Raw genomic sequence first — 26,465 nt, forward strand, 5'->3', positions numbered from 1 at the left:
AAAAAAAAGCTTAAAAGTACTACTCCCTCCATCTTGAAAAGATATATGTTTTAGAAAAGGAAATTGTTTCACAAATACATTTTTTTTACATTTCATATGTCGCAATCATCTTAGCTAAAAAAAAATAAAGATCAAATTTTATTGAAAAGAGATATTTTAAACTTGGAAGACAATCATAGTAACAAAGAAAACATTTCTGTTCACAATCTTGATCGTCTTAGCTTATAGTCTATAGTCTCTTTGTTCATCAGCTTCTGCAAAATAACAGAAGCTAAATGACTGCTCATGTAAATTCAAGATTCAATAACCAACACAAGAACTTGAAGATTTTTTCGTTGAAAATTGACAAAGAAAACAGACTCTCTCAAGATCTTCTTCTTCGCTTCCTCTTCTCTCTGTCGCTTTCATCCGAACTAGAAGAAGAAGAAGAAGAAGAAGTCGATGAATCTGACTCAGAACCAGAACTGTCGGATCCAGACGATGATGTTGATTCTGCAACTTGCTTCTGTTGTTGCATGATGAGCCGTGGCATGTTCTTCAGGTACTCTCTCAGATTCTCCGTGATGCCTCCAAGACCAATGGAGGTGAAGAAGTTGATTGCAAACCTCGTGTTCTTTGGATTATCTTTAGGAAAGATGGATTCAAGTGACTCCTGCATTGTTGGATCCTGAAGCCTCTCATTAAGCAGCCTAATCCCCAAGTGTTCTGACAATTCCTGCAATCAAATGCAAAGTAGTAACCAAATCAACACAACCAATGAGACAAAACAGCTCTAAAATGGTAAAATGAGTTCCATGGAATGTGTTGCTGATTGATTCAAGTTACCTGAAAAGGATCTTAATGAAGATACGGGACGACGAAGTTGTGTCCTCCTCAGTTAAGCGAATGTAGGCAAGCACATGCCAGGGGAGTGCATCTGTGCCCAGTAAATGGGCGAAAAACTTAGCCACATTACGCAGCTTGTTCGTCTCAAGCCGGTGGATCATTGAGTACTGCTGAACAAAACATTTCTCAAAATTCTCTTGATGAATCTTGTTGATCATACAGAAACGCTGACCCAACAAAACCGTAGTAACGCAGGTACGTTCTCTCTCTTGTGAGCAACATTCCAGAAGCATTATGCATAGCTCCATCTGCAACATTGAATTGGATAAAGAATGTTATAAGCCTTGACTACTAAAGTAAATTCAAAGATTTGGAAGGGGTGCTTACCTCTTGCCTGGCTCAAGTTTAATTTTAAGTAACTTGTGACCTGCTTCCTCAAAATCAACGCTAGACATAATGGTCAGGTATATTGTCCTCCTAAGATTAACAAGATTGGTCTCTGTCTCGTCTCTTATTCTCATTTGTTCTTCATCTTCTTCTTCATCAGAATCATCTTCCTCATCATCGTTATCCTCTGAACTAGCATCAGATCCATCTTCATCGTCAGACTCATCCTCACCGAGTAATTCCTTCTTCAGGACCTCGTACTTCTTTTCGTTCTCAAGGAAGTCAGGATCAGGTTTGAAAACATCTGCAAACAGAAGAAAAATCAGAGAGTTCTAAAGTTAAGAAGAGTTTTACTAACACTAAAATAATCTATCTCTACAGAACCATGAGTTACCAAGCTTACCAAGAGAGGTTTCAGGATTTATTTCGTCATCAATAGATATATCATGCGAATATTTTTCTTCCACAAGATCCAGCTCAGGACGAACAGCAGGATGTCCCTGAAAGTAAATCATTCACACAATTTTATGAGCAATATGCTATCAGTGAAAACAGCATGGTTCCATCTCTACAACAACCTGATAATCTAAGAATAAAATTCAAGCAAGCTCTATAATCTTTACCTGAAACTTCGCTTTCCTAATAGCAAAGAGCCCTTCAATCAAATACTGAACTCTCTTATCAATCTCTCCCTCGTGCAGTATACCACGAAACCGCTCAAAAATCCCTGTATTAGCAATTGGAAGAGCTTAAAAACACAAAATAAAAGGAAGACCTGTGGCAAAATGGAACATGCATGCCATGTTAACACGGCTTAATGCGTGAAGTGAATCGCTTACATACACAACCAACGTTATCTTTCAACAAGAGGTGAACTAGATATATCATAGCAGCATATGCCAAACAAGCAGTCTAATGTTTCTCAATATAACAGAAGGAGAGGTTGAAAAGAATTATTACCATGCAATCCTTTTGGTGTAACGTCCTGAAGCATCGCACCACACTCTGTAACGAAACCAACAGCCACCTCCACACTGTCATCAGTCGGGTTTTCCAGAAGTACAGTGACTAATTCAAGTGCAATGATTTCCTCAGCCACTTGCTGGTTCACTAGATGTGCTATAAACTTAACAGCAGCTAGCAATTGAGGCTGGTGAAACGAAAACGGAACACACAAATGCATAAATAAGACATATATAAATGAAAATGCATTACAAGACTTACAGGGAAAAGGACAAACCTTGTCATTACGCTTATAAGCTCTCTTTAGCTGCAAAACGACCCTTTTCAATAAAGTTCAGCAACTTCAGGGAACTTGGCGTTGATAACAGCGACTAGAGCTGCAAAGACGTCAGTGAATCCAGGAGACGCCATTTGAGACTTCATACATGAACGGCAGAAAGCCCCTTCCTCTGATGAGGTTCTCAGCGAACAGTTCAGGGATTATGTTCTTGATGTTACTTGCATTGACTTTATTGACCAGCCCGTTAATACTTTTACGGAGAGCGTCCCATGTTAGACGCTGATACTCTACACTGCTCTTGTCTTCCACTTCCTTCATCATGCGTGCTAGCTTGAACGGAGGGATATAAACTCCGCCAGTTTTCCCCAAAGCCATAGCATTGCTGTCAGATGGGTTGAGCTCTGGCAGCTGGGCTTTGCAGCTTCACTCTTCTCTTCCTTTCTCAACTTGTCTGTTTGGCTATCGCTATATCTGTCACTGTGTCGCCTCTCCTTTTCATCTCTACCTCCATCGTCCCTCCGATGCCTATCAGACCAGTCTCTCCCTCCGATCTCTCTTTAAGAGACCTTCGTTACCTCTATCAGTCCTCTCTCTCCCTCTTCTCCTGTTCCTAATCTCACCTTCCTCATCGTCGTCAGATGCTTGATGATCTCTACGTTTCCTCTCGCTTTCTCTCCCACCTCTCCTGCTCTTTTGTCTGTCATCTTCTTTACCAGAAGGCTTATCAGCTAAGACTCTACTACCCCTATGAGTCCTCTCTCTATCATGCCTCTCCCTGCCTTTGGGACTTCTCTTCCTTTCATAATCATCATCAACATCTCCAGTAACCTTTGAAAGATGGTTCTCATCTTCTTCATCAGAAGAAGTCCTCTCTTTACTTGCCCTCTTCTCACGAACAGTAGCATCATCTACTTCCACTCTTTTCCCTCTATCTCTCTCTTATCATCGTCGTCAGAACCAGAGTCTACTTCTCTTCGATTCTTCCTAGACCGCCTACCTGATTCCTCATCTGAGGAGCTATCTGCTCTCATCTTATGTGCAACACCACCAATCTCTAGATCTCTTCGCGAGCTCTCATCTGGGCTTCTATCTCTTCTCACTCTCTCTCTCTTCCTCGGAGGAACTATCGTGCCTACCCATAGATTGAAATTCTAAGCTGCAGAAACACCCAAACCCAACACCGAGTTACACAGATAAAGTACGAACCTTTCCAGATTATAACAGAAGCTGTAATAAGAACCCTAATGAGGTTGTCGCCAAGATCTGAATCGCCTGAGCAAAAGTGAGAGAGTCTGGGAAATAAATCTTTTCGATTTTGGTCGGGTAAGACTAATTGGGCCAAGGCCCAACTAATATAAGTGAGCCCATGAGTACATTTTCCTGTCTCTACCACGAGATCGCTTGCAAGTCAAGAAAAAGACCAGGTTCTCTCTCCCTCTTTTTTTTTTTATGATCAACTCTCTCCCTCTTTATGTTTCTGGTTTGAAACTTGTCAATTGTTAATATTAATGTATAGGAGTAAACCGGTTAAGTAGATTAGCTGGTATAATTGATTTCAGTTGGTTAAGTAATTGTATATATATCTTGTACCAACATTCATTCCCTTTTCGTGGAAAATAAGAGATCATTATACCAAATCACTCTCTTTGCTCTCGATCTCTATTATGGTATCAGAGCCAGGTTAATGGTTTAAAGCAGGCATCTCGTCAGTGGCTTAAAGCAGGCATCTCGTCAGTGGTTTCTTAAGTTCTCTACAACTTTGATGGATCTTGGATTTGATCAATGCCCTGGTGAACACACTTTGTTTCTTCAAGAGCGTGAAGGTATGTTTGTGGTGGTGAGTGTATACGTTGACGATATTATTATCGCTAGTACTCGTGTAGAAGATGCTCAAGTTTTGGTTGATCAACTCGCTTCAGCATTTCAGTTGCGAGATCTTGGTCCTCCCAAATTCTTTCTTGGCATAGAGGTAGCGAGATCGACTGCAGGTATCACTATCTGTCAAAGGAAGTATGTGTTAGATATGTTGGCGGCTTCCGGGTTCTCTGATTGCAAACCGTCATCAATACCTATGGAACCAAACCAGAAGCTTTCGAAGGAAGAAGGAGTGGTTTTGGCAGATAGAAAACAATACAAAAAGCTCATAGGCAAGCTTCAATACCTTACCATAACCCGGCCAGATATCTCTTTGCAGTGTCCAAGCTTTCCCAGTTTGCTTCTGAACCTCGTGATGTGCATCTTACTGCACTTCACAAAGTCTTGAGATATTTGAAGGGGTCTATTGGTCAAGGCTTGCTTTATGGAACAGATACCAACTTTTCTTTGCGAGGTTTCTCGGATTCTGATTGGGGGGCTTGTACTGATGACAGAAGGTCAGTCACAGGATACGCTATGTTTATTGGTGATTCGTTGGTATCATGGCGTTCTAAGAAGCAAGATACAGTGTCCTTGAGTTCTGCAGAAGCTGAGTTTCGTGCTATGTGTGTGGCATGTAAGGAGATTCTATGGCTAACTCAAGTATTGAAGTATCTACGCGTACCCTTCTCTCTTCCAGCTTATTTGTATGGTGATAACACATCTGCACTCTACATTGCGAGCAATTCAGTTTTCCATGAAAGAACTAAACATGTGGAATTTGATTGCTACAAGATTAGAGAGTGTCTTGTGAAGGGGATTGTGAAGACGATGTTTGTACGTACGGGAGATCAGCTCGCTGACATGCTCACCAAATCATTATATCCTTCTCCATTCCGGAATAACATGAGCAAGATGGGTGTGATCAACATTTATGCATCTCCATCTTGAGGGGGGATATTAATGTATAGGAGTAAACCGGTTAAGTAGATTAGCTGGTATAATTGATTTCAGTTGGTTAAGTAATTGTATATATATATCTTGTACCAACATTCATTCCCTTTTCGTGGAAAATAAGAGATCATTATACCAAATCACTCTCTTTGCTCTCGATCTCTATTAGTTAAAGCCATTTAAATCTCTGTGAACTGTTTTTATCAGAGTCTCTGGATTATTACATGTGCCTTTGGAAGTCAAAGCATGAACAGCTTCGACTGCAGCATCTGTGAGCCTTTGAACTATTAGGAAGTTTCTCTTGTCGATGTCAGATATTGAGCCTTTTTTACGTTTCAAACACGGTAAGATCCTTCAATAATAAATTAATAATGCATTTGCTTTTACGTCCAGGGTCGGTGTGTGTGAATGTATCTTCTTTTTTTTGATGAATGACACTCTAAATTTGTAATCACTGATCTTGTTTGTTTCCATAGACACTTCCGGATACATAAATAATTTCATAATCTATTAAACATGCGGAGTTTATTTGTATTTTTAATATTTGATTTGAGTTTTTTTAGTAATAGAGTTTACCTAACCACCTGCACATGGGTTCTCACACCGTGAGTAACTTTTTATTACTTGTCAGTTTGATAATTGCCAACTTTCATGCACAGTATTTAGGCAAAACACAGACATGAAAAAACCAAAAAACATAGCCAAAAGAAGAAGCAAAAGAATGAAGAACGAGAGACTTTTATTTTGTATTCTACTCTCCCTCCTAAAACTGTTAATAACAGCTCAAAACCTTGACCCTTCTTCAAGTCTATGTAATAGTTTCTGTGGAGGAATCTCAATTCCTTTCCCTTTCGGTATCGGACCGAAACATTGCTATCTCAACGACTGGTACAAGGTTGTCTGTAACACCACCACCACCACCTCCCTCTCCACTCCGTTCCTCTCTAAGATCAACAGAGAATTGATGAGCATCACACACTTCAAAAAACAATTGACAGCACCCAAGGCGTCTTTCACATCAAATCTCCGGTGACTTCCTCCGGCTGTTCTAAACGAGACGAAAAGCCTCTTCCTTTAAACCTCACCGGTAAAGGAAGCCAGAGCTTTGGTTACCGACCTCGAATCTCAGATCATAGGATGTGAATCCAGCTGCGAGAGTCGCCTAGGCCTAGACAAGATCTGCAGTGGTTACAGATGTTTTCAGGCGATGATCACGGCGGATAGACCGCAAGTGATCGGCGTTGACTTAGAAAGCTCCGCTGGTGGTAACACAACTCTTTGTAAAGTTGCTTTCTTGACGAAGGAGACTTACTCTCCGGCGAATGTTATCCAGCTGGAGAAAATTTCTAGTAATGGTTTTACTGTGATCGGGCTTGAATGGTTCTTTGATGCATCACTTACTCAATTAGCGAAGCCAGTGGGTTGTTTTAATTTGACGGGTGATGATGCTTACGACACGAGCGAATCAAGTTGTGTTTGCTGAGTATAGTTATTTAACTGGGTTTGGTCACAGTAGCTGTTTCTGCAATGACGGTTACGAAGGGAATCTGTATCTTCAGGGTGGATGTGTTGGTAAGATCTTCGTCTTATTGGACTTCAATGTGGTTTAATTATTTTTATTATGGATCTGTTGATTTGATTCTGCCATTTTGTAATTGTTGCCTAGACATTGATGAATGTGAGGGAGAATTAGGGCAAAGCAGGTGTGGAGGACAAACTTGTGTTAATGTCCCTGGATCGTTTAGGTGTGTGCCAAAGAAAATAGAGAAGATCAAGCCTGTGAGGTGAACCAAAGGAGTTTTTTTTAAAAAAATTTAGATTCTGAAGTCACATAACAAAGCAAAAAGGAGTGATCTTTTATGTTTTTGTTTTCGTCATTGTTCAGGTCTGGTTATAGGTTTGGCACTGTTGTTCTTGGTTCTCGGGATATGGAGATTGATCAAATTCGTCAAGAGAGAAGGAAGATTATCCGAAAGAGGGAGTTCTTTAAACGTAACGGAGGCTTATTGTTGAACACAACTAACTACAGAAGAAGGAGGTGGTAATGTTTAGACATCTAGGATATTCAGCTCCAAAGAGCTGGAGAAAGCGACCGATAACTTCAACAAGAACAGGGTTCTTGGACAGGGAGGCCAAGGCACTGTCTACAAAGGAATGCTGGTAGATGGAAGAATCATAGCTGTCAAAAGATCTAAAGTTTGGATAAAGACAAAGTTGAGGAGTTCATCAATGAGGTTCATGTTCTCTCGCAGATTAACCATAGAAACATCTTGAAACTCATGGGGTGTTGTCTCGAGACAGAGGTTCCTATATTGGTTTATGAGCATATTCCAAACGGAGACCTGTTCAAACGGCTACACAATGATTCAGATGATTACACCATGACTTGGAAGTGCGTTTGCGGATAGCTGTGGAAATTGCAGGAGCACTTGCTTACTTGCACTCGGCTGCATCTACACCGGTCTATCACAGATATGTCAAGACCAAAACATACTCTTGGATGAGAAGTATAGAGCCAAGGTGTCGGATTTTGGTACTTCGAGATCTATAAGCATAGATCAGACACACTTGACAACTCATGTTGCTGGTACTTTTGGATATTTGGATCCAGAGTACTTTCAAACTAGCCAGTTCACTGATAAAAGTGATGTTTATAGTTTTGGGATTGTCTTGGTTGAGCTTATAACCAGAGAAAAACTGTTTTCTCTGTGTGCGGCTTGAAGAAAACAGAGGGCTTGCATCTCATTTCATCGAGGCCATGAAAGAGAACAGAGTTCTTGATATTGTTGATTCTCGGATCAAAGAAGAATGCAAACCGGAACAAGTATTGGCTTTGGCAAAGCTTGCGAGAAGGTGTTTAAGCCTAAAAGGGAAGAAGCATCCAAGCATGAGAGTGGTTTCCAGTGACCTTGAGAAAATCCGTTCATCACTTGAAGATTTAGAGGTAACTATCGAAGAAGAGGAAGAAGAAGAAGAAATGCCAATAGAAATAAACATAGATGATTCTTGGAGTGTGGACATGACTGCTCCAGCATCTCTCTTTGATTTATCGCCTACGTTAGATGTTGAACCGCTGGTGCCTCAATGAACATGGTCATGATGGAATCTGACAAGACTGCAAATGATGTACCAAAATGTGGTTTAATTTTGTGATAACAAATATTCTTAGAGGTTGTTCGTTTAACCATCTGTCATCTCCATTCAGATGATCCATTTGTATGATTTATTCAGATGATCCATTCAGATTTTTGGAACTGTTTGTTTGTCCATCCAGATGGTTCATTTAGATGAATCATCTAAATGAATTTTATGTTTGTTTCTTTATTTTTATTTCCATCCAAATGAGGTTAGTAAACAAATTACCAAATTACCATTATCTTAATTTAATCATATGTTAAAATTACTAAAACAATAACTTCTAATAAACAAAAAATTGATAAACATGTTTTAAAAAAACTTAGTTTCAACTAAAAAGAATATTAATAATAAACCGACTGTAACTTCGGTTTTGGCGGAAAACAAAAAATTTCGGTTATGACGGAAAACAAGATTTTTTTTTATTTTGACAGGAAAACAAGATTTTTCGATTATGCCAGGAAAATGCAATTTTTGGTTCTGGCGAGAAAAAAACTTTTTTGCGGTTTTGGCGGGAAAACGAGATTTTTCGGTTTTAGCGGGAAAACAAGATTTTTTGGTTTTGGCAGGAAATATATTTTTTGGTTTTGGCGAGAAACACGTTTTGTGGTTTTGGTGGGAAAACACTTTTTTTTTGCGGTTTTTGGCAGAAAAAAAAATAAGATTTTTCGGTTTTGGCAGAAAAACGACAATTTTCGGTTTTGGCGAGAAAACATGTTTTAGGATTTTGGCGGGAAAATGCGTTTTTGCGTTTTTGGCGTGAAAAAATGTTTTTGTAGTTTTGGCATGAAAACACATTTTTCGGGTTTCGCAGAAAATGCGTTTTGGCGGGAAATATGTTTTTGCGGTTTTCACGGGAAATGTGCTTTTGGTGGAAAAACACATTTTTGCGGTTTTCGCAGAAAAATGCATTTTGGCGTGAAACCCGTTTTGCATTTTTCACAAGAATACGCGTTTTGCAGTTTTGGCGGGAAATGCATTTTGATGAGAAAACGCATTTTTCGGTTTTGGCGGAAAACATGTTCCGGCGAGAAAACAAAACATGTTTTGTGGTTTTGGCGTGAAAACGTGTTTTTGCGAAAAAATGTGTTTGGGGTTTTGGCGTGAAATCGCGTTATTGTGATTTTGGCATGAAAACACATTTTTGCGGGAAAACACGTTTTTGCCATTTTGGCTGAAAAACATATTTTTGCAATTTTGTGTGGAAATGCATTTTTAAGGTTTTGGCGTGAAAAAAATTATTTTAGGTGTTCGCGGGAAAATGCGTTTTTGTGGTTTTGTCAGTTTTCGTATGTGACAAAATGATATTATGTTTATGTTTGTAATTTATAATTTACATCAGGAGAATAATAGACATTATACCATATTGAATGAACAATCTCCATCCAAATAGTCCAAATTGGATCAGCTGAATAAACTTTAAAAGAAAGCCTAAATTTCCGAAAGTGATCATCGAAATGAATTGCATTTTAGTGCCTAAGCGAACAAAACTTTCATCTCCATCCAATGGTTCATCCGGATGGAGAAACAAACAGGCACTTAATGTTCCACTCTACATTCAAGCCATAAAAATGTTTTCAAAAACCTTTCAGCATTACATTCCATTACAGAGATTAATCTTGGGAAGTAATCCAAGTAAAAAATATGAGTTTTAATTGTAATGAAGCTTTTATTGGACTTTTAATGGGCTGTATATTTGTTATATGTGTTTACGTTCTCCTGTGCGGAAGAAGAACTTGTGTGTTTCATTTGTGCAGAAGAAGAGCTTCAAAAATACAAAACCGAACACGCCCAAATAAGCTTGAGTTAACTACAATCTTCTCACCTTCAATCTTTTCAATTCAACTATTTGAGTCTATGACCACCAAAATTCATACTTCCATGTTCAAATTCCATAGGTTTGATATTTCCTAAAAAAACCTAAGAAGATGTATAAGTTTGATTCATTCCCAGCAAAAAGATACAAGCAAGGTTTGCTTTCAGATGTTTTGTAATTTCATTCATAAGTAGTACATCACTCTCCACTATCACTTGTGTTATTGTTTAGTCCTTTTAAGGTTTGTTAGGAATACTATGTATTATATGTACCATGGTAGCTATTTTATAACCATCGTTACATAATGATATACGTATACAAGAAGGGTTTATTGAGCAGCATTTCTTGATATGATGAAATAGATTTAGGATTTTGATAAATGAATGCAATATTTTGGATGCGTGTAAGTGTAAATGAATGCATCTTTCTCTCTCACCAGTTCAATGGGACAACTAAGACTTGTCTTCGGTGTCGCAAAGGCCAACACACAATCCGTGAATTCTATTTTCAGTCATAATTGCTTCTTTTTTAACGCTCTAGGTGTTTACACTTACGTGGGATTCGTAGTATTTTCTATAATTCAGAAAACTCACCACACCTTTCTTATTGACTTTGCTTATATCAAAACATTCTCTCAAACAATCAAATGGTTAGCTTAACTCTACTCTACTTCGATTACCATTCAAGACATTGTTTCTTTTATATTTTATTAATCTATTACTTATGTTTCGTTTTATTTTATATTTATAATTTATTTTATGTAAACAAATATACAATTTTTAAACAAAATTTCGTAATTTAATTTAGATTGACATACAAATTTCGTCTAATCCTTACTTTATAACAGATAGTATTTCTTGCTATGTCTTTAATTTTTATTATATCTACAAATTAAAAGTGATAATATTTTGAAATCTATTTACTCTGCGCAGGACGCGAATTATCACCTAATTTATTTATATTGTGATGTTTTTAGAGTATACTAGCCTAACTCATGCCAAATTGAAAACCTAGTTAACTCAATAGTAACTTTATATTCTCTCTGATGTTTATTTAAGATCTTAAAATTTAAAAGTTTAAACATAAACCAAACTAAAATCCAGATTAACACCTCTAGTCAAGGTATTAACTAGACATTGCTTTCAAATATGCGTATGGTCTAAAGACAAGTGGGTACTTAGATTAATAATTTTGGACAAAAATTCATTTTTATAAATTTTGCTGGCTTCAGAATTTAGATTGAAAGGGACATTGTGACTGATTACTAGTTAATACTCAACTAATTATTAATTAGTGGAGCCAAACTAATAAATTATTATTAAGTTCAAATTCTAAACATTACACACAGCCAGAAGACAGACACAAGACACCCTAATTTCAACATGTGGCAAGTCGTAATTGGGTGAGTTTCTGGTGATGGAGGGTACGATGCAGCCAAGAACCTAATTTTCCCACCGTTACACTATTAAAAAAAAAAGCTAAAAAAGCAAAAGAGGTCACGTGCGGGACCAAACAATGACCCTTGTCTGAATATGATCATTCGTCTCCCTCTCTCCCACAATTGTTTCTTTCTTTGTAGCATTACACTACTTCATCTTTGGAACGGGGAAGTGGAGTAAGTAAAACGTTGGGGCTCTGCTAGTATTGGTTTCACTGCGTTTAAAGGAATCGTAACTCAATTCAAAAGAATTCGATTTTTTTTTTTGTTTTAAAGCTAAAGCTAAAGCTTAAAGCTAAAGTATGGGTTGTTGAAGCTGTGTAAGAACTCTTTTTCTGATTTTCATTTTTCTCGTTTGGCTCCTTTGTTCGTCGAGGAGATTATACCAACAAAACCCCAGAAAGTTCCTAGATTTCAATCTTGTTGATCAAAGCTTCTAGCTTTTTTTATCTCTGGATTTTCAAAAATGGGTCTGTGTCATTCAGTAGATAGGAAGGAACCAGGAGAAACAAGCACCACCGCCTCAACGGCGGAGGATGATATATTAGGCTCCGGAAGGTGGCGGCGGCCGAGAGGTTACAAGGGAGGCGGCGAAATCGAAGGGACTCAACAGGCTTTGGATCGGTTGATTTCAAATGGTTCAAGTAAAGTTGCATGTCTTTACACACAACAAGGCAAGAAAGGAACCAATCAAGACGCTATGCTCGTTTTTGAGGTTTGTTTCTTTCATATTCTCTCCAAAGTTTTGATCTTTTCACTTAGTTCTTGCAACCCATTTACTAGGAATTGATCACTACTCGAAAGAAAGGTTTGTTCAATGTTTGAGTGAAGCTACTTGTTGGAGATCAAATGGACATTGTTGCTTTATTTTTTGTTGTTGCTAGTGAGAGAAACTTGGAATGTTGCATGTCTTTTTTTGTTTTGTTTTTGGGGACCATCACAGAGCTTAGAGCTTTGAAAATGAGGTGTCTTTGTGTTCTTCTTGTGCTGTCTTTGACCTGTTTCCACATAATTGTGAAGGGACCACTAGTTTCTTGTATCTATCTTATTACTTCTTTTAGTGTTATATTTAGATAAAAAGACAATTATATAACTTATGAAAACTACTTCCAAAATGCAGAACTTTTGTTCGAGAGACGATACAGTGTTTTGTGGTGTATTTGATGGACACGGACCATTTGGTCATATGGTTGCCAAGAAAGTCAGAGACACATTGCCCTCCACACTCTCAACACAGTTGAAATTAGCATCAGAGTCAGAACAAAGCGGCTTAGTGAATGAGGAAGAAGAAGGGCAGAGAAGCGAGTCTGTTATTACTACTATGGATGAGCAATGGTGTGAGTTAATTCCAAACGGTGAACAACTTCCAGAGATGTATCTGCCTCTTAAACACGCCTTGCTCAAGTCTTGTCAGCAGATAGATAAAGAGCTTAAAATGCATCCTACTATTGATTGTTTCTGCAGTGGAACCACTTCTGTCACTTTGATCAAGCAGGTACTAGCTTAGACTCTTTCTTCTAATATCATCGCTTTTATTGTTCAATAATGACTGCTTTTAGGGTGAGGACTTGGTGGTCGGAAACATCGGTGACTCGAGAGCTGTTCTTGCCACAAGAGACAAAGACAATGCTTTGGTCGCTGTACAACTAACCGTAGACTTAAAACCAGACCTGCCAAGTATGTTACATATTTAAAACTCTAAAGATTGAGAAGCCAATTTAGTAACGTTTTCTTTCTATGTACTCTTTCAGGTGAATCAGCGAGAATCCAAAAATGTAAAGGCAGAGTCTTTGCGTTGCAAGATGAGCCAGAGGTAGCTCGTGTATGGTTACCAAACAGCAACTCACCTGGTTTAGCAATGGCTCGAGCTTTTGGTGACTTCTGTCTCAAAGATTACGGTCTTATCTCAGTTCCAGACATCAACTACCGGCCACCTTACAGAAGAAGACCAGTTCATCATTCTTGCTAGCGACGGTGTATGGGATGTGTTATCTAACAAGAGGCTGTGGACATTGTTGCTTCTGCTCCTAGTCGAAGCACAGCAGCTAGAGCTTTGGTGGACACAGCGGTTAGATCATGGAGAATCAAGTATCCAACTTCAAAGAACGATGACTGTACTGTAGTCTGCCTCTTTCTACAAGATTCAAGCAATGTAGTAAAGGATTCACACAATGAAGACTCTGTAGAGAGTGTCAGTATCAGTAACAAGGAGGAGGAGATTGTTCCAGTTAAAGAGGAAAGTATCTCTAAGAGTTGTGGGATTGAGTCAAAGATGATGACAATGACACTTGCTGAATGTATATCGGTTGCACAGGATGATGAAGAGTGGTCTGCTTTGGAAGGGTTGACTAGGGTTAATAGTTTATTGAGCATTCCAAGGTTCTTCTCTGGTGAGCTTAGATCAACTAGTTGGAGAAAATGGTTGTGACTTCTTTTTTTTTTTGTTTACTTGTGTGCTTCTAAGTTAAACCTACACAAACACTACACATCATCACCATGTTCTTTGTTTCATATTCAACTTTTTTTTTCTTTCTTCAATTAATATTTTAGACATGTGAGATAGTTCATCATACAATATTTAATTCACAACAAAAAACAAGATTTAAATTAATAGTTTTTGTAGTAAAATGCTTAATGTTTTTAGCAAAGCATTATTTGTTGACTTGTATAACTTTTCTTTAACACTCATGGTCTCACAATAAGTAATGGTTAAGACCTTGATTAATAGAGTTTTAGAAAAACATTAAGCCTTCCATTAACAAATCAACTTTTGTTGATAAAATATTAAGAAAAACATCTTAATAGGTGTAAATATTTTGCAAGTACACATTATTTTATTCTTTCATATGAAGTTCTTACTAGTGTATTAACTTCAAAATGTATAAAAGCTTTTAAATAATTTTATATGATTATTTCTGTTTTATTTAATAATATCAAACATCTATATATATTAGATAATAAATTTGTATTCTCAAAATTAAGGTATTTGGGTTGATTGAAAGCTTGTAAAAACAAGTTGTTTTTATTGTCACTATTTTAACAAATATTGAGATGGTTGGTGCTGACAGGACCCACTTGTAGTTGTAGGTTCCACTATCTTATTTGTCTGAGCATAATGATGGAAGAAGGTTGCTTTGATTATAAAACATAGCTTAACGGTAACTTAAGCTTACATGATTATCTTTGTATTGGTTATCTGAATGATTTTGTATTTATTTGAAGATGTATCACTCAAACGTTTTAATAGCTAAAAAGTATTTCCACAAAAAGAGACATACCAGCCGTTAGATTGACTTAGAAGTAAAGGAAAATTGATTGAAAGCAAATGAAACCAACTCTTCTTGGTAGCACTCGTGTTCCTATTGGCACACACATTTTGTCTTTCTTGATGATATAATGATTAATCGTGTCTCACAAGGAAGATACTTTAAACTATTTGTTCTCTCATAAATTTCACTTAAATATCAAACCTCAAGAACTCATGTATTTTGAGGAACAATGGTGGCTGCAACAACCACCATGACGGCTACTTTCCGGTTGTTCTTGTTCTGTCTCACTTACTCGTTCACTGTCTTCTCGATGGTTTCATCAGTAACTGACCCTCGTGATGGTAGTATTCTCATGCTTTTCCCTTGAATGGAACGGAAATGATTTGTAATGCTTCTTTGATCTTTGTTTTGTTTTGGTATCTATTAGCGGCGGCTCTTCGTTCTTTGATGGATCAGTGGGACAACACGCCACCTAGCTGGGGAGGCTCTGATGATCCTTGTGGAACTCCTTGGGAAGGTGTCTCCTGCAATAACTCCAGAATCACTGCTTTGTGAGTGTTGCTTAATACATTAGGCTTGCTTCATTTTGGTAACGTACTGAGCAAGCAAGTCTTTTGTGTTTAGGGGTTTATCAACAATGGGTCTCAAGGAAGGCTTAGTGGAGACATTGGAGAACTATCCGAACTAAGATCCTTGTCAGTCTCTTTTCGATGAACACAAAACATGAACATTTGTTTTTTTGTTTTACCTGAAGTGGAGACTTTGTGTTGTTTCAGGGACCTTTCTTTCAATCCAGGACTCACAGGTTCACTTACTTCCCGTTTAAGAGACCTGCAAAAGCTCAACATTCTGTGAGAATCTCGCTGCTCTTCCTTGTGTTTGTGTTGTGTATCTATCTAACAAACAGTCCTATTGGATCTTCAGTATACTTGCTGGATGTGGCTTCACTGGTAGCATCCCTAATGAAATTGGTTATCTCAAAGATCTATCCTTCTTGTAAGAAGCTCCTCTAATACTTCTTGTCCTGAAATCAAATCAATGTCTGATGGGTTCCATCATTTGTTCTCCAGGGCCTTGAACTCCAATAATTTCACTGGTAAAATTCCAGCGTCTCTAGGAAACCTCAGTAAAGTCTATTGGTTGGATCTTGCGGATAATCAGTTGACAGGACCCATTCCAATATCATCAGGCTCTAGTCCTGGTCTTGATCTTCTCTTAAAAGCCAAACACTTGTGAGTATTTTTTTTTTAATTACAAGACATCTTCTGTCCGTGTATGTCTTCAGCTTCATCTGATGCAAATGCTTAAAAATGCAGTCACTTCAACAAGAATCAGCTCTCAGGCACTATTCCACCAAAACTCTTCAGCTCTGAGATGATATTGATCCATGTGTAAGTCAAATAGTATTTTACCAAATGTTCAATCTCTAGCTTATAGTAAAATATTGTCCGCTTTAGGCCTAAACCATCACGAATTTGTTATTGGATCGGTTGCTTCTCAAGAGCTCTCATACTAACTGGAGTTGGACCAGACTTATAAATTTGGTTTTCTTTAGTCTTATGTATTATGTTTTATTTAGTCTAATACTTGATGTGGGACTTAGATTGCTTATTTAATCTAACACGAGATTTAAGGTTACTAATGGTTTGTTTCAAATGTCAGATTATTTGATGGAAATCAATTCACAGGGAGCATACCTTCCACTTTGGGACTTGTTCAGACACTAGAGGTTCTGTGAGTAACATAACATCTCCATGTCCTTAGCTTCATAGTTCTTCCCTACTTCTCTTTAAAAGGACTATCTCACTCTCTTGGATTGTATCAGGCGGCTTGACAGAAACACTCTGACCGGAAAAGTCCCAGAGAATCTTAGTAATCTCACAAACATCATTGAACTGTGAGTGTAAATCAACTTGTAATATTTGCAGATTGATCATTTTAGGCCTAGCTAATGAGAGAATACATCTTTACTTGTGGTCTCTCAGGAACTTAGCCCACAACAAACTGGTAGGATCTTTACCAGATTTATCAGACATGAAATCTCTGAACTATGTGTAAGTTAATCAGCACCAGAAACCTCCTTTGTCTGCTACACTTTTGTGACAAAAAATGTGATATATGTTACAGAGACCTGAGCAATAACTCATTTGATCCATCAGAGCCTCCTCTCTGGTTCTCAACCTTACCTTCATTAACTACACTGTAAGTGCTTCTCTGCTACAGTTTACAAACCGCTCATGAGGAAATATGTAAATATACCTTCTTTTTGTGGATTTAGGGTGATGGAATATGGGTCTCTTCACGGACCACTGCCTAATAAGCTCTTTGGCTACCCACAGCTTCAGCAAGTGTAAGTCTCCATCAAGTTAACAACAGCTTTAAATATCATCCCAAATCTGATTTTGATTTGTACAGGAAACTGAGAAAGAATGCATTCAACGGAACACTGAGCTTAGGAGACACAGTAGGTCCAGAGCTACAACTCGTTGATCTGCAAGATAATGACATTTCCTCTGTAACACTGAGCTCTGGATACACCAATACATTAATGTAAAACTCTTCTTTAACTAACTAGCAACTAAAACTTTCTCTAGCAACTTATTAACGAAGCTCTCTTTGTTGTAGACTCGTAGGAAACCCTGTATGCACAACAGCTCTCTCCAACACAAACTACTGCCAGATTCAGCAGAAACAAGCCAAACGTATATACTCGACCAGTCTTGCTAACTGTGGAGGAAAATCTTGTCCATTAGACCAAAAGGTTAGCCCTCAGAGCTGTGAATGCGCCTACCCTTATGAAGGCACACTCTACTTCCGAGGGCCTATGTTCAGAGACCTTACCAATGCAAACACGTACCATTCACTAGAGATGAGCTTGTGGGTGAAGCTAGGACTCACTCCAGGATCAGTCTCTCTACAAAACCCTTTCTTCAACAATGATGATTATCTCCAGATACAGCTGGAACTTTTCCCATCTACGGGGAAGTATTTCAACAGAAGTGAAGTACAGAGAATTGGATTTGACTTGAGTAATCAAACTTATAAACCTCCTCCACTGTTTGGACCTTACTATTTCATTGCATCTCCCTACACTTTCCCAGGTAACATGTACATAATTTTTTTTTTATAACCTTAGTTATAACTGGGCTCTAACAGTCCTGAAACTTTATGCAGCTGACGGTAACGGACGTTCCTTGAGCTCTAGGATGGTCACAGGGATAATAACTGGTTGCAGCGCTTTGGTCTTGTGCCTTGTTGCCCTAGGAATATACGCATTTTGGCAGAAGAGACGTGCAGAGCAAGCTATCGGTTTGAGTAGACCGTTTGGTAAGTCAAATGTTATATAGAAATTGCATTATTTGAAGAAACAATATAAGCTTTTAGTGCCTTCAGAGTATGAGCAAGTTCGTAGAGCTATTTACTCGATTGCAGACATTTCTGGAACACTTCTAATAGAGGGAACGTCCACTAGAAGAAGAAGAAATTATATACTAACTTACATTCACTTTTAAAATTGAAAATTTATGTTTTACAATAAATGTTTTGATTAGCTAAGACAAACAGTGGTTGTATCTCAGTTTCATGGGCATCAAGTGGGAAAGACAGTGGCGGCGCGCCGCAGCTGAAAGGGGCTAGATGGTTCTCCTATGAAGAACTTAAGAAGATCACCAACAACTTCTCCATGAGCAGTGAGTTGGGTTCTGGAGGTTATGGAAAGGTGTATAAAGGAATGCTCTCAGATGGACAGATGGTGGCTATAAAAAGAGCACAGCAAGGATCAACACAAGGAGGTCACGAGTTCAAAACAGAGATTGAGTTGCTTTCTAGAGTTCATCACAAGAACCTAGTTGGGCTTGTTGGGTTTTGTTTCGAACAAGGCGAGCAGATTCTGGTGTACGAGTTCATGTCCAACGGATCACTGAAAGACAGCTTAACAGGTACTTGCACAGTCTGGTCTTTAGCTGCTCAAATATTCAGATACATTTTAACTCCTTGTGCATTGTTTATAGGGAGATCTGGTATTGCTCTGGACTGGAAACGGAGGCTGAGAGTGGCTCTGGGATCAGCAAGAGGACTAGCTTACCTCCACGAACTGGCGGATCCTCCTATCATACACAGGGACGTGAAATCAACCAACATTCTTTTGGATGAGAATCTCACGGCCAAGGTTGCTGACTTTGGTTTGTCCAAGCTGGTTTCTGACTGCACCAAAGGCCATGTTTCAACCCAAGTCAAAGGCACACTGGTAAGGTTTATTTCATTCATGTCATGTATCATGAGATGCAAGATCAATGAATCACTGTTTCATTATTGAAGGAGCTATATATCGATATGCCTTAAATATGTTGGGACTCGGTTTCTCGATTTCTATTTAGTCACCCTTGATCTAAGCATGCAAGTGGTTTTAGGATGCGGGATACTCATAATCTTGGTTTTTTTAAATGATGGTTAATTATACTATTACAATTACATATTAATATGCCTTGAATATGTTTGGACTTGGTTTCTAATTAGGCAACTCGGTGTCTATTCAGTCACTCTTATAGGATCTAAGCCTGTAAGTGGTTGTAGGATGCGGAATACTCATATAATCTTGTTTTTTTTTAAACGCTCGACAATTATGCTATTGAATTAAGCGGAACATTCAAATAGAACACAATAATCTTGTGTTTCTTGAATTGTCATCGTCATGTCGTCCACCTTTTCGTGTTTATCTGTATTAGTTTTCTCACATCCATTAATGGCAGGGATATTTGGATCCAGAATACTACACAACGCAGAAACTTACTGAGAAGAGCGACGTGTACAGCTTCGGCGTTGTGTTACTTGAACTGATCACAGCGAAACAGCCGATAGAGAAAGGCAAGTACATTGTCCGAGAGATCAAGCTTGTAATGAACAAATGCGACGAGGAGTTCTACGGACTGAGAGAAAAGATGGACCGTTCGTTAAGAGACGCCGGAGCTCTACCAGAACTAGGCCGGTACATGGAGTTAGCCTTAAAATGCGTTGATGAGACGGCGGCTGAGAGGCCAACGATGAGTGAAGTGGTGAAGGAGATAGAGATTATTATACAGAACAGTGGAGCGAGCACTAGCAGCTCCTCTGCGTCGGCTTCATCTTCGGCGACAGATTTTGGAGGCGTGAAAGGTGGTGATAAAGTTTTGTATGGAGAGAATCTGAGGAAGAAAGAAGTACGTGATGGAGAAGGAGCTTTTGATTATAGTGGTGGCTACTCTGTTATGACAAAAGTTGAGCCCAAGTAATGATGAAGAAAGATCTCTTTGCATTTTCTTATTTAGCAGGAAAGAGATAATGAACTAAGCACTAAACGGAGTTATGAAAATTGATGTATTCATTAGTTTCTTTTCAAAAAGATATTTTACTAATGAATTGAATCCTTATCAAATTCTTGCAATATAAATTATATAGATATTTGGGTTCCAAAGAAAAATCTCTATTATATAATATTTATTTGTAATGAATATAAATATGAACACAAAGTATAAATATATATTTAAAATATATATTTTTGAAAATCCATTAGTAAAATTAGATATGTAATTTTAGTTTTTTTAATTTACAAAATGAAATTATAATATAATTGCTGTAAAAAATAGTATAATCTAATTCATAATTGGGCTAAATTATATTGGGCTCATTAACTCTTAGGCCCATTAAACCGAAAACAGGAACCTAACAGCGGGGATAAAAAGCAAGAAGTGTTTCTCGCAAGTTAAAGGAACTTTCAATCAACACACGTTCGTGAATCTGCGGGAACAAAGACAGACGAAGAAGAAGAAGAAGACGATCAAACAAGAGCAAGTAGCATCGATAGAAAGTATTTCGGGCGAGGCGTTAGCTCGGAGCTGCAGATTTCGCCGGCGATTCACGACCCGCGAGGGAAAGAGAAGCAGCAGCAAGTTGTATTATCTACCGAATCTATTGATTCGCTTCTCATTGGTTCGTACTCATTTGCGGTGTGGTCGTCTTCCGTCGAAGGGTTTATCGTTGGTAGTTTAGCGAACATCTCGAACACGGAAACTAGCATAAGGTTTGTTAAAAGTTTGTTCGTTTGATACGTACGTGAGTATTCTCAAATGCTAAATCAATTTTCTTTTAAAGTTCAGGATATGGTTCAATCTCCACGATGACGTCTTATTTCTGTTTCTGCTGCCGCCCGTCATATTATATCCTTCATTCGAGTTTTGCATCTGTGACTGTTCTTGACTTTTTTTTACATGCACACGTTTGTATACCCTGGTCTTTGGAGAATCAGTTTTGAATGATGCTGTTAGTAGTTCTTGAGTTCTGATTCCTTATGTTAGGATGAACAAATGTCATTGTTTATCACTTATCATATTTTTTTCTCCTTTTTCTTATGTTGCTTTTGGCAGATGGCCATATCTCTGTACAGGTATCTTAGCTAATTCAAAACTTGTTGTGAAAGACGATATTCAAATGTTAACAAGGCTTTAAACTGGGGTGAAGGACAATGTCCTCTGGTGAGAAGTCACTCATCTGGTCAGAATTTCTTTCTGGTGATAGTTAGTGAGGTTTCTCGAAACCTTTGTTGGTTCAATGTCTGCAGGTTTGGTTCTGTCATTTGCCTTCCTTTCTCTATATCTCTACACTTCATGCATGGTCGCGCTTGATTTTGATAACTTTGCTAATCTCTTGAAGTTATAACAAGTTTGAGCAACCTAAGTCATCTGATATTTTCCCTGTTGGCTGAGACATTTGTGTATTCATTTGCTTCGTATACTCTCAAACATTTTGATGGTTGGTTTCGGTCAATTGGCCTGACATTACATTTTCATATGATCAAATCTTCTAGTTAATCTACATAGGGTTTGATATTGCCACGGAAAATTACAGTTGGTCACACGTGGGATTCATCTTTTCCTCTGTTGTATCCTCTTATCACAAGTTCTACTGGTTTGGAATACAACAATTTATTTAGTTTGTATAAACTGTTGTTGTTCCCTTGATTTTCCTTGTGTGTAAGTAAATACATCTCCAAATTGCAGATTTTTGTGTTGTTTCTTGTGTCTGATAGTGTTACTTAAGCGTATATGCCTTACTCAGGGCAGCTAATGTGTTTGGTTGTGGATATTTGGTCAACCTAGCACAAACAGCGCCTAAGAAAATGCCTATGACGCAGCAAAAAGCACTTTGGTACAGTGGTAAGATACCGCTCTGTGTTTCCATAAGTAAATATTGTTTTCAGTACCGCATTAAAAAAACAAACAAGACATGTGGGTTGCATAGGACTTCGAGGTGCTATGGATTTTGCTCTTGCTCTACAATCTTGTCACAATCTCGCAGAAGGACATGGTCAAACTATCTTCACAGCAACTATGATCAACTGGAATTGATTTCAGGTGCTGCCAATCCACTGGTAGATGCTTGGAGCCCTAGAGGTTGTAGGCGATAGCAGCGATGCAAGTCAAGTGAAAAGTAATATTAAATGATTTGGTTATTTTTCTCCTCAAATGTAAAGTTACTCTCGATTCAGAAAACAGGACATGATTGATACCCTATTTTTATGTTTTGTCAGGGCTTTGAGGTGGTGATATGACTAGGTTTTGATGATGGAGATTCACCATCAGGAAGTGGATTCAGGACGAAACTAAGGGATTTCCATAAGAGGTAAATTACTGATTAACCCTACACTCAGAAAATATCAAGTCCGCTTTCAAGTAATAATAGCAGTCAGATTACTGGATTTGCTACCTTTGTGGATATTATTTTGGCTTTACTTACATTCACAAAAAAAGAAAAAAAAAGAAAGAGAGAATGGCCCATGGCTGAGATTATAAATGTCAAATAAATCCCACGAATCTTGTGCTCTAGATATGTTTGGTTTTAATTCCTTTTGTCTTTTGTAAGTATGTATTTAGTTTCCTCGGGAGTTTTTAATAGAGAACGTCACGGCACGCCACAAGTGTGGACCTTGTTTTTTGGGGGAGTTTTATTTTGGGAAAATTGGAAAAATGGGACACTTTGAACTTTTATTTGTCACAATAGGATTTCTGATATTTTGGACAATTCTGGACATATTTTACCCTTTTTTAATAGAAAAAATAGTAAACTGAATTTTAAAAATGTTAAAAAATATCAAAACTATTGGAAACATAAGTATGACAATATATATGTTTAAATTGTTTTTTTTTTTAAAATGAATCATATTTTATTTCATCTTCTAGCTACAGTTATAATACTCATTCTGGTCATCTACTTAGTCTAGAATTCGGCTACTAATGTTTATACATAGATATATCTTTGGTATACAACGTAACCTATCTTTTCTTATATATTCTAACCAAAGCTAGGTTACGTTACGTTATAATCAAGAAAGATGTCTTTCTTATACCTTTAGCTTGGTTACGACATGTAGCCACAATGCGTTGATATACCCTATCTATATTTGGAGCCATGATGTGGTCTGCCTTTTACCTTATGTGGCGCCTAGGGAAGAATATGTTTCACATCTACTCTACTGTGTTCTGACTTACATAGGTTATACATTCTACAGGAAATCCGAAAAATATGGAAACTTCCATAATCGGTTAAAGATGTTTCCTAAATCTAAACTAAATCTTCCCTAAATATCTCCAAGAATATTTTCTCCCACGTTTTTCTCCTTCTCCCACGATCTTTTGTCGTCGTTCTTTGTGTTTCTCTCTTCTTCATCGACATAATCATCTCTCTTTTCTCTATCAATACAACATGGTTCTAATCTATGTCAAATCGGGTGAATGGATGTGTAGTCGCGGTGATGACTGGAGTTTCGTGGTAGACAAAGAAAGGCGTGGTCGAATGGTAACATTAGCAACTACTACTACGTTGAAGCAGCTCAAGATAATGGTGTGTGAGGATTATGGGGTGGACCATAATGCCATTAATGCCGAGTTCAGTTATTCGTTGTTGAATCAAAAAGGGAATCCTCCTATTATTATCACCAATGATCGGCAAGCATCTAATTTTGTGGGCTATGCAAAGAGGGAATCGTCTACTACCTTGTGTGTGATGTTCTCTGTTTCCGGTGTAAATCAAAAGGAACGAGTCAATATCGATTTGAATAAGGAGCCTTGCGATTCAAGTAATGTTGAGGATGAAGAAGTTCCTGAGATAAATCGAGCAGAGTTTGTCAAGCCGTCAAAGGAGTCTTTTGTTAAAAGAACGAATCATGTCGCTGCAGATGGTTGCGGTCCTTTAAGGAGTGAAAACATTGAACTTTTTCAAAACAATGGAGACAGTGATAAGGATGGTCGAGCTTGGAGAGGAGACTTCGTGAAGAAGGATCAAATTTTCACAAGTAAAGGGGTTCTGAAGGCAACAATGGAAATTTTAGCGATGAAGAATAATTTCGATTACACTGTTATCAAATCCACGAGAAAATGGTGGTATATTCGATGTAAAGATGCATTGTGCAACTGGACTGTGCGTGCAGAAGGAATAGATGGGTCTACATATTTCATGATCAACCAATGTGATGGAAGACATTCATGTGCTCCTTCAAAGAAAAGGAAATTCGGAAAAACAGCATCAGCAAGAACAATTGGGACTCTGATACAACATCGATTTGATGATGCAAACGATGGCCCAAAACCGAATGACATCATTCAATTTATGAGAATGGAGCATAGTTGTGAGATTACTTATTGGCACGCTTGGGAAGCTCGTGAGTTTGCTATTGCAGCTGCTAGAGGTATACCAGATCGCAGTTACTCTAAAATACCAGCATATCTGCATATGATTAAAGAAGCAAATCCTGGTACGCATACTCACTATGAAACTAATGAGAAGGGAAGATTCATGTATCTATTTATGTCATTTGGGCAATCAGTTAGAGGATTCTACAATGCAATGCGAAGGGTGATTGTTGTTGACGGAACTTTTCTGAAAAATAAATACAAAGGGACACTTCTTGTTGCTACTGCTGTAGATGGTAACTCTAATTTGTATCCGATTGCATTTGGGGTTGTTGATTCAGAGAATGACGATTCTTGGGGGTGGTTCTTCAGACAGTTGAAAGTGGTTATTGCTGATTGTCAAGACCTAGCTTTTGTCTCAGATAGAAATGCGTCTATTTCTAAAGCTATTGGGACTGTCTACCCTCGATCAGCACATGGAATTTGCATTCATCACTTATTGACCAATGTGGTCTCATTTTTCAAGACAAAAGGATTGACTGCGTTGGTAGAAAAGGCTTCACGGGCATATAGATACACTGAATTTCAAGAACGTATCACCGAAATTTTTGATATGAGTCCTGAGCTTGGAAGATATCTACGGGAGGCTGATGTGCGCAAATGGGCTCGTTCTCTCTTCCCTGGTTCCAGGTATGACATTAGGACCACGAACCCTGCAGAGTCTATAAATTCAGTTCTTAGAATACCTAGAGAATATCCGGTTATTCCTTTGCTTGATAGTATAAGAGAACTGTTGACTCGATGGTTCTATGAGCGTCGCTTGTTAAGCTCAAAGCATCTAGATCCTTTAACCGCTAAGGTGGAGAGAAAGATTGATAGGAGAATTGTGAAGGCAAAAGGATTCCAGGTTTACAAGGTTGACAACTTCAGATCGGTTGTAAAAGGAGACATATATGATTGTCATGTTGATTTGGAAAGAAGAACATGCACATGTGGTAAGTATGATATAGGAAAAATTCCTTGCCGACACGCCATTCCTGCAATTTATTCACGAGGTATGGAAGTATAAACACATGAATACTTGAGAATTATTTATTTTCGGGATTTTCATCATATAGACTTCATATTGATCAAGTTTTTTTTGAGATTGACAGGTATGGAAGTGCACAGATTCACTGACGCCTTATACAGCACTGCAGCGTGGAGAACCGCCTATGCAGATTCCATTAATCCAATAGCAGTTGTAGAGTCAGAATGGAATGTCCCTGCTGAGGTTAAACTTGCAAAGGTTTTACCACCAAAGACAAGAAAGAGTGCTGGTCGACCAGTAAAGAGAAGGTATGAATCAGTAGAAGACAAGATCGCATCTTCTCAAGGATCAAAGAAGAATAAAAAGCATAAGTGTAGCCGTTGTGGAACTGAAGGACACAAGAGAGGAACATGCGATTTACCCATCTAGTTTGTTATGTGTCTGCATCTGTCTCTGTTTTTTTCTTTATTGCTTTTGAAACAATTTGATCTTCTGTTTAAGAACCTATTTGACAATTTGGTATTTGCTAAACTATAGAGACAAATCGATTTATTCTAGTAACAATCAAAGTAATTGCAAAATAATTCGTTTCAGTAGATGATGATCACCTCGAAATAACAAGAAACATGGTCTTAACTTCTTTGAAAATAAGAAACAACAAGTTGAGGAAGCACATAAAAGTAGTTGAACATCATGCATAGATATGGTACAAGAAGACCATCACCAAACAACACACAAACAAAGCTTTTATGCCCCTAAGTTCCCTAATGCATTCCAAGGTCTTCTCTTCGCAATGGCACATTGCATCTTCCATCTCTTGAATTCTACTCTCATGGCGTGTCATCATGGCCTCAC

General features: G+C 38.1%; 1 protein-coding gene and 4 pseudogenes across 1 annotated transcript; 4 read left to right on the forward strand and 1 right to left on the reverse strand.

The window, feature by feature from the left end:
* Positions 1-110: 110 nt before the first annotated feature.
* LOC125599976 lies at positions 111-3,756 on the reverse strand (annotated as a pseudogene).
* A 2,215-nt stretch (positions 3,757-5,971) lies between these two features.
* Positions 5,972-8,378, forward strand: LOC125599977 (annotated as a pseudogene).
* A 3,470-nt stretch (positions 8,379-11,848) lies between these two features.
* On the forward strand, positions 11,849-14,151 carry LOC125599978 (annotated as a pseudogene).
* An 877-nt stretch (positions 14,152-15,028) lies between these two features.
* Positions 15,029-20,326, forward strand: LOC106429695 (annotated as a pseudogene).
* Positions 20,327-22,907: 2,581 nt separating this feature from the next.
* LOC125599986 lies at positions 22,908-26,167 on the forward strand. The gene is made up of 2 exons (XM_048772979.1): positions 22,908-25,635; positions 25,735-26,167. Exons 1-2 carry the CDS (start codon positions 23,655-23,657, stop codon positions 26,037-26,039), a joined length of 2,286 nt encoding a protein of 761 aa, XP_048628936.1. The 5' UTR covers positions 22,908-23,654; the 3' UTR covers positions 26,040-26,167.
* The last annotated feature ends 298 nt before the right edge of the window (positions 26,168-26,465 follow it).

Source organism: Brassica napus, unplaced genomic scaffold (genome assembly GCF_020379485.1).
Source record: "Brassica napus cultivar Da-Ae unplaced genomic scaffold, Da-Ae ScsIHWf_2079;HRSCAF=2730, whole genome shotgun sequence".
In the NCBI taxonomy this organism is placed as follows: domain Eukaryota; kingdom Viridiplantae; phylum Streptophyta; class Magnoliopsida; order Brassicales; family Brassicaceae; genus Brassica; species Brassica napus.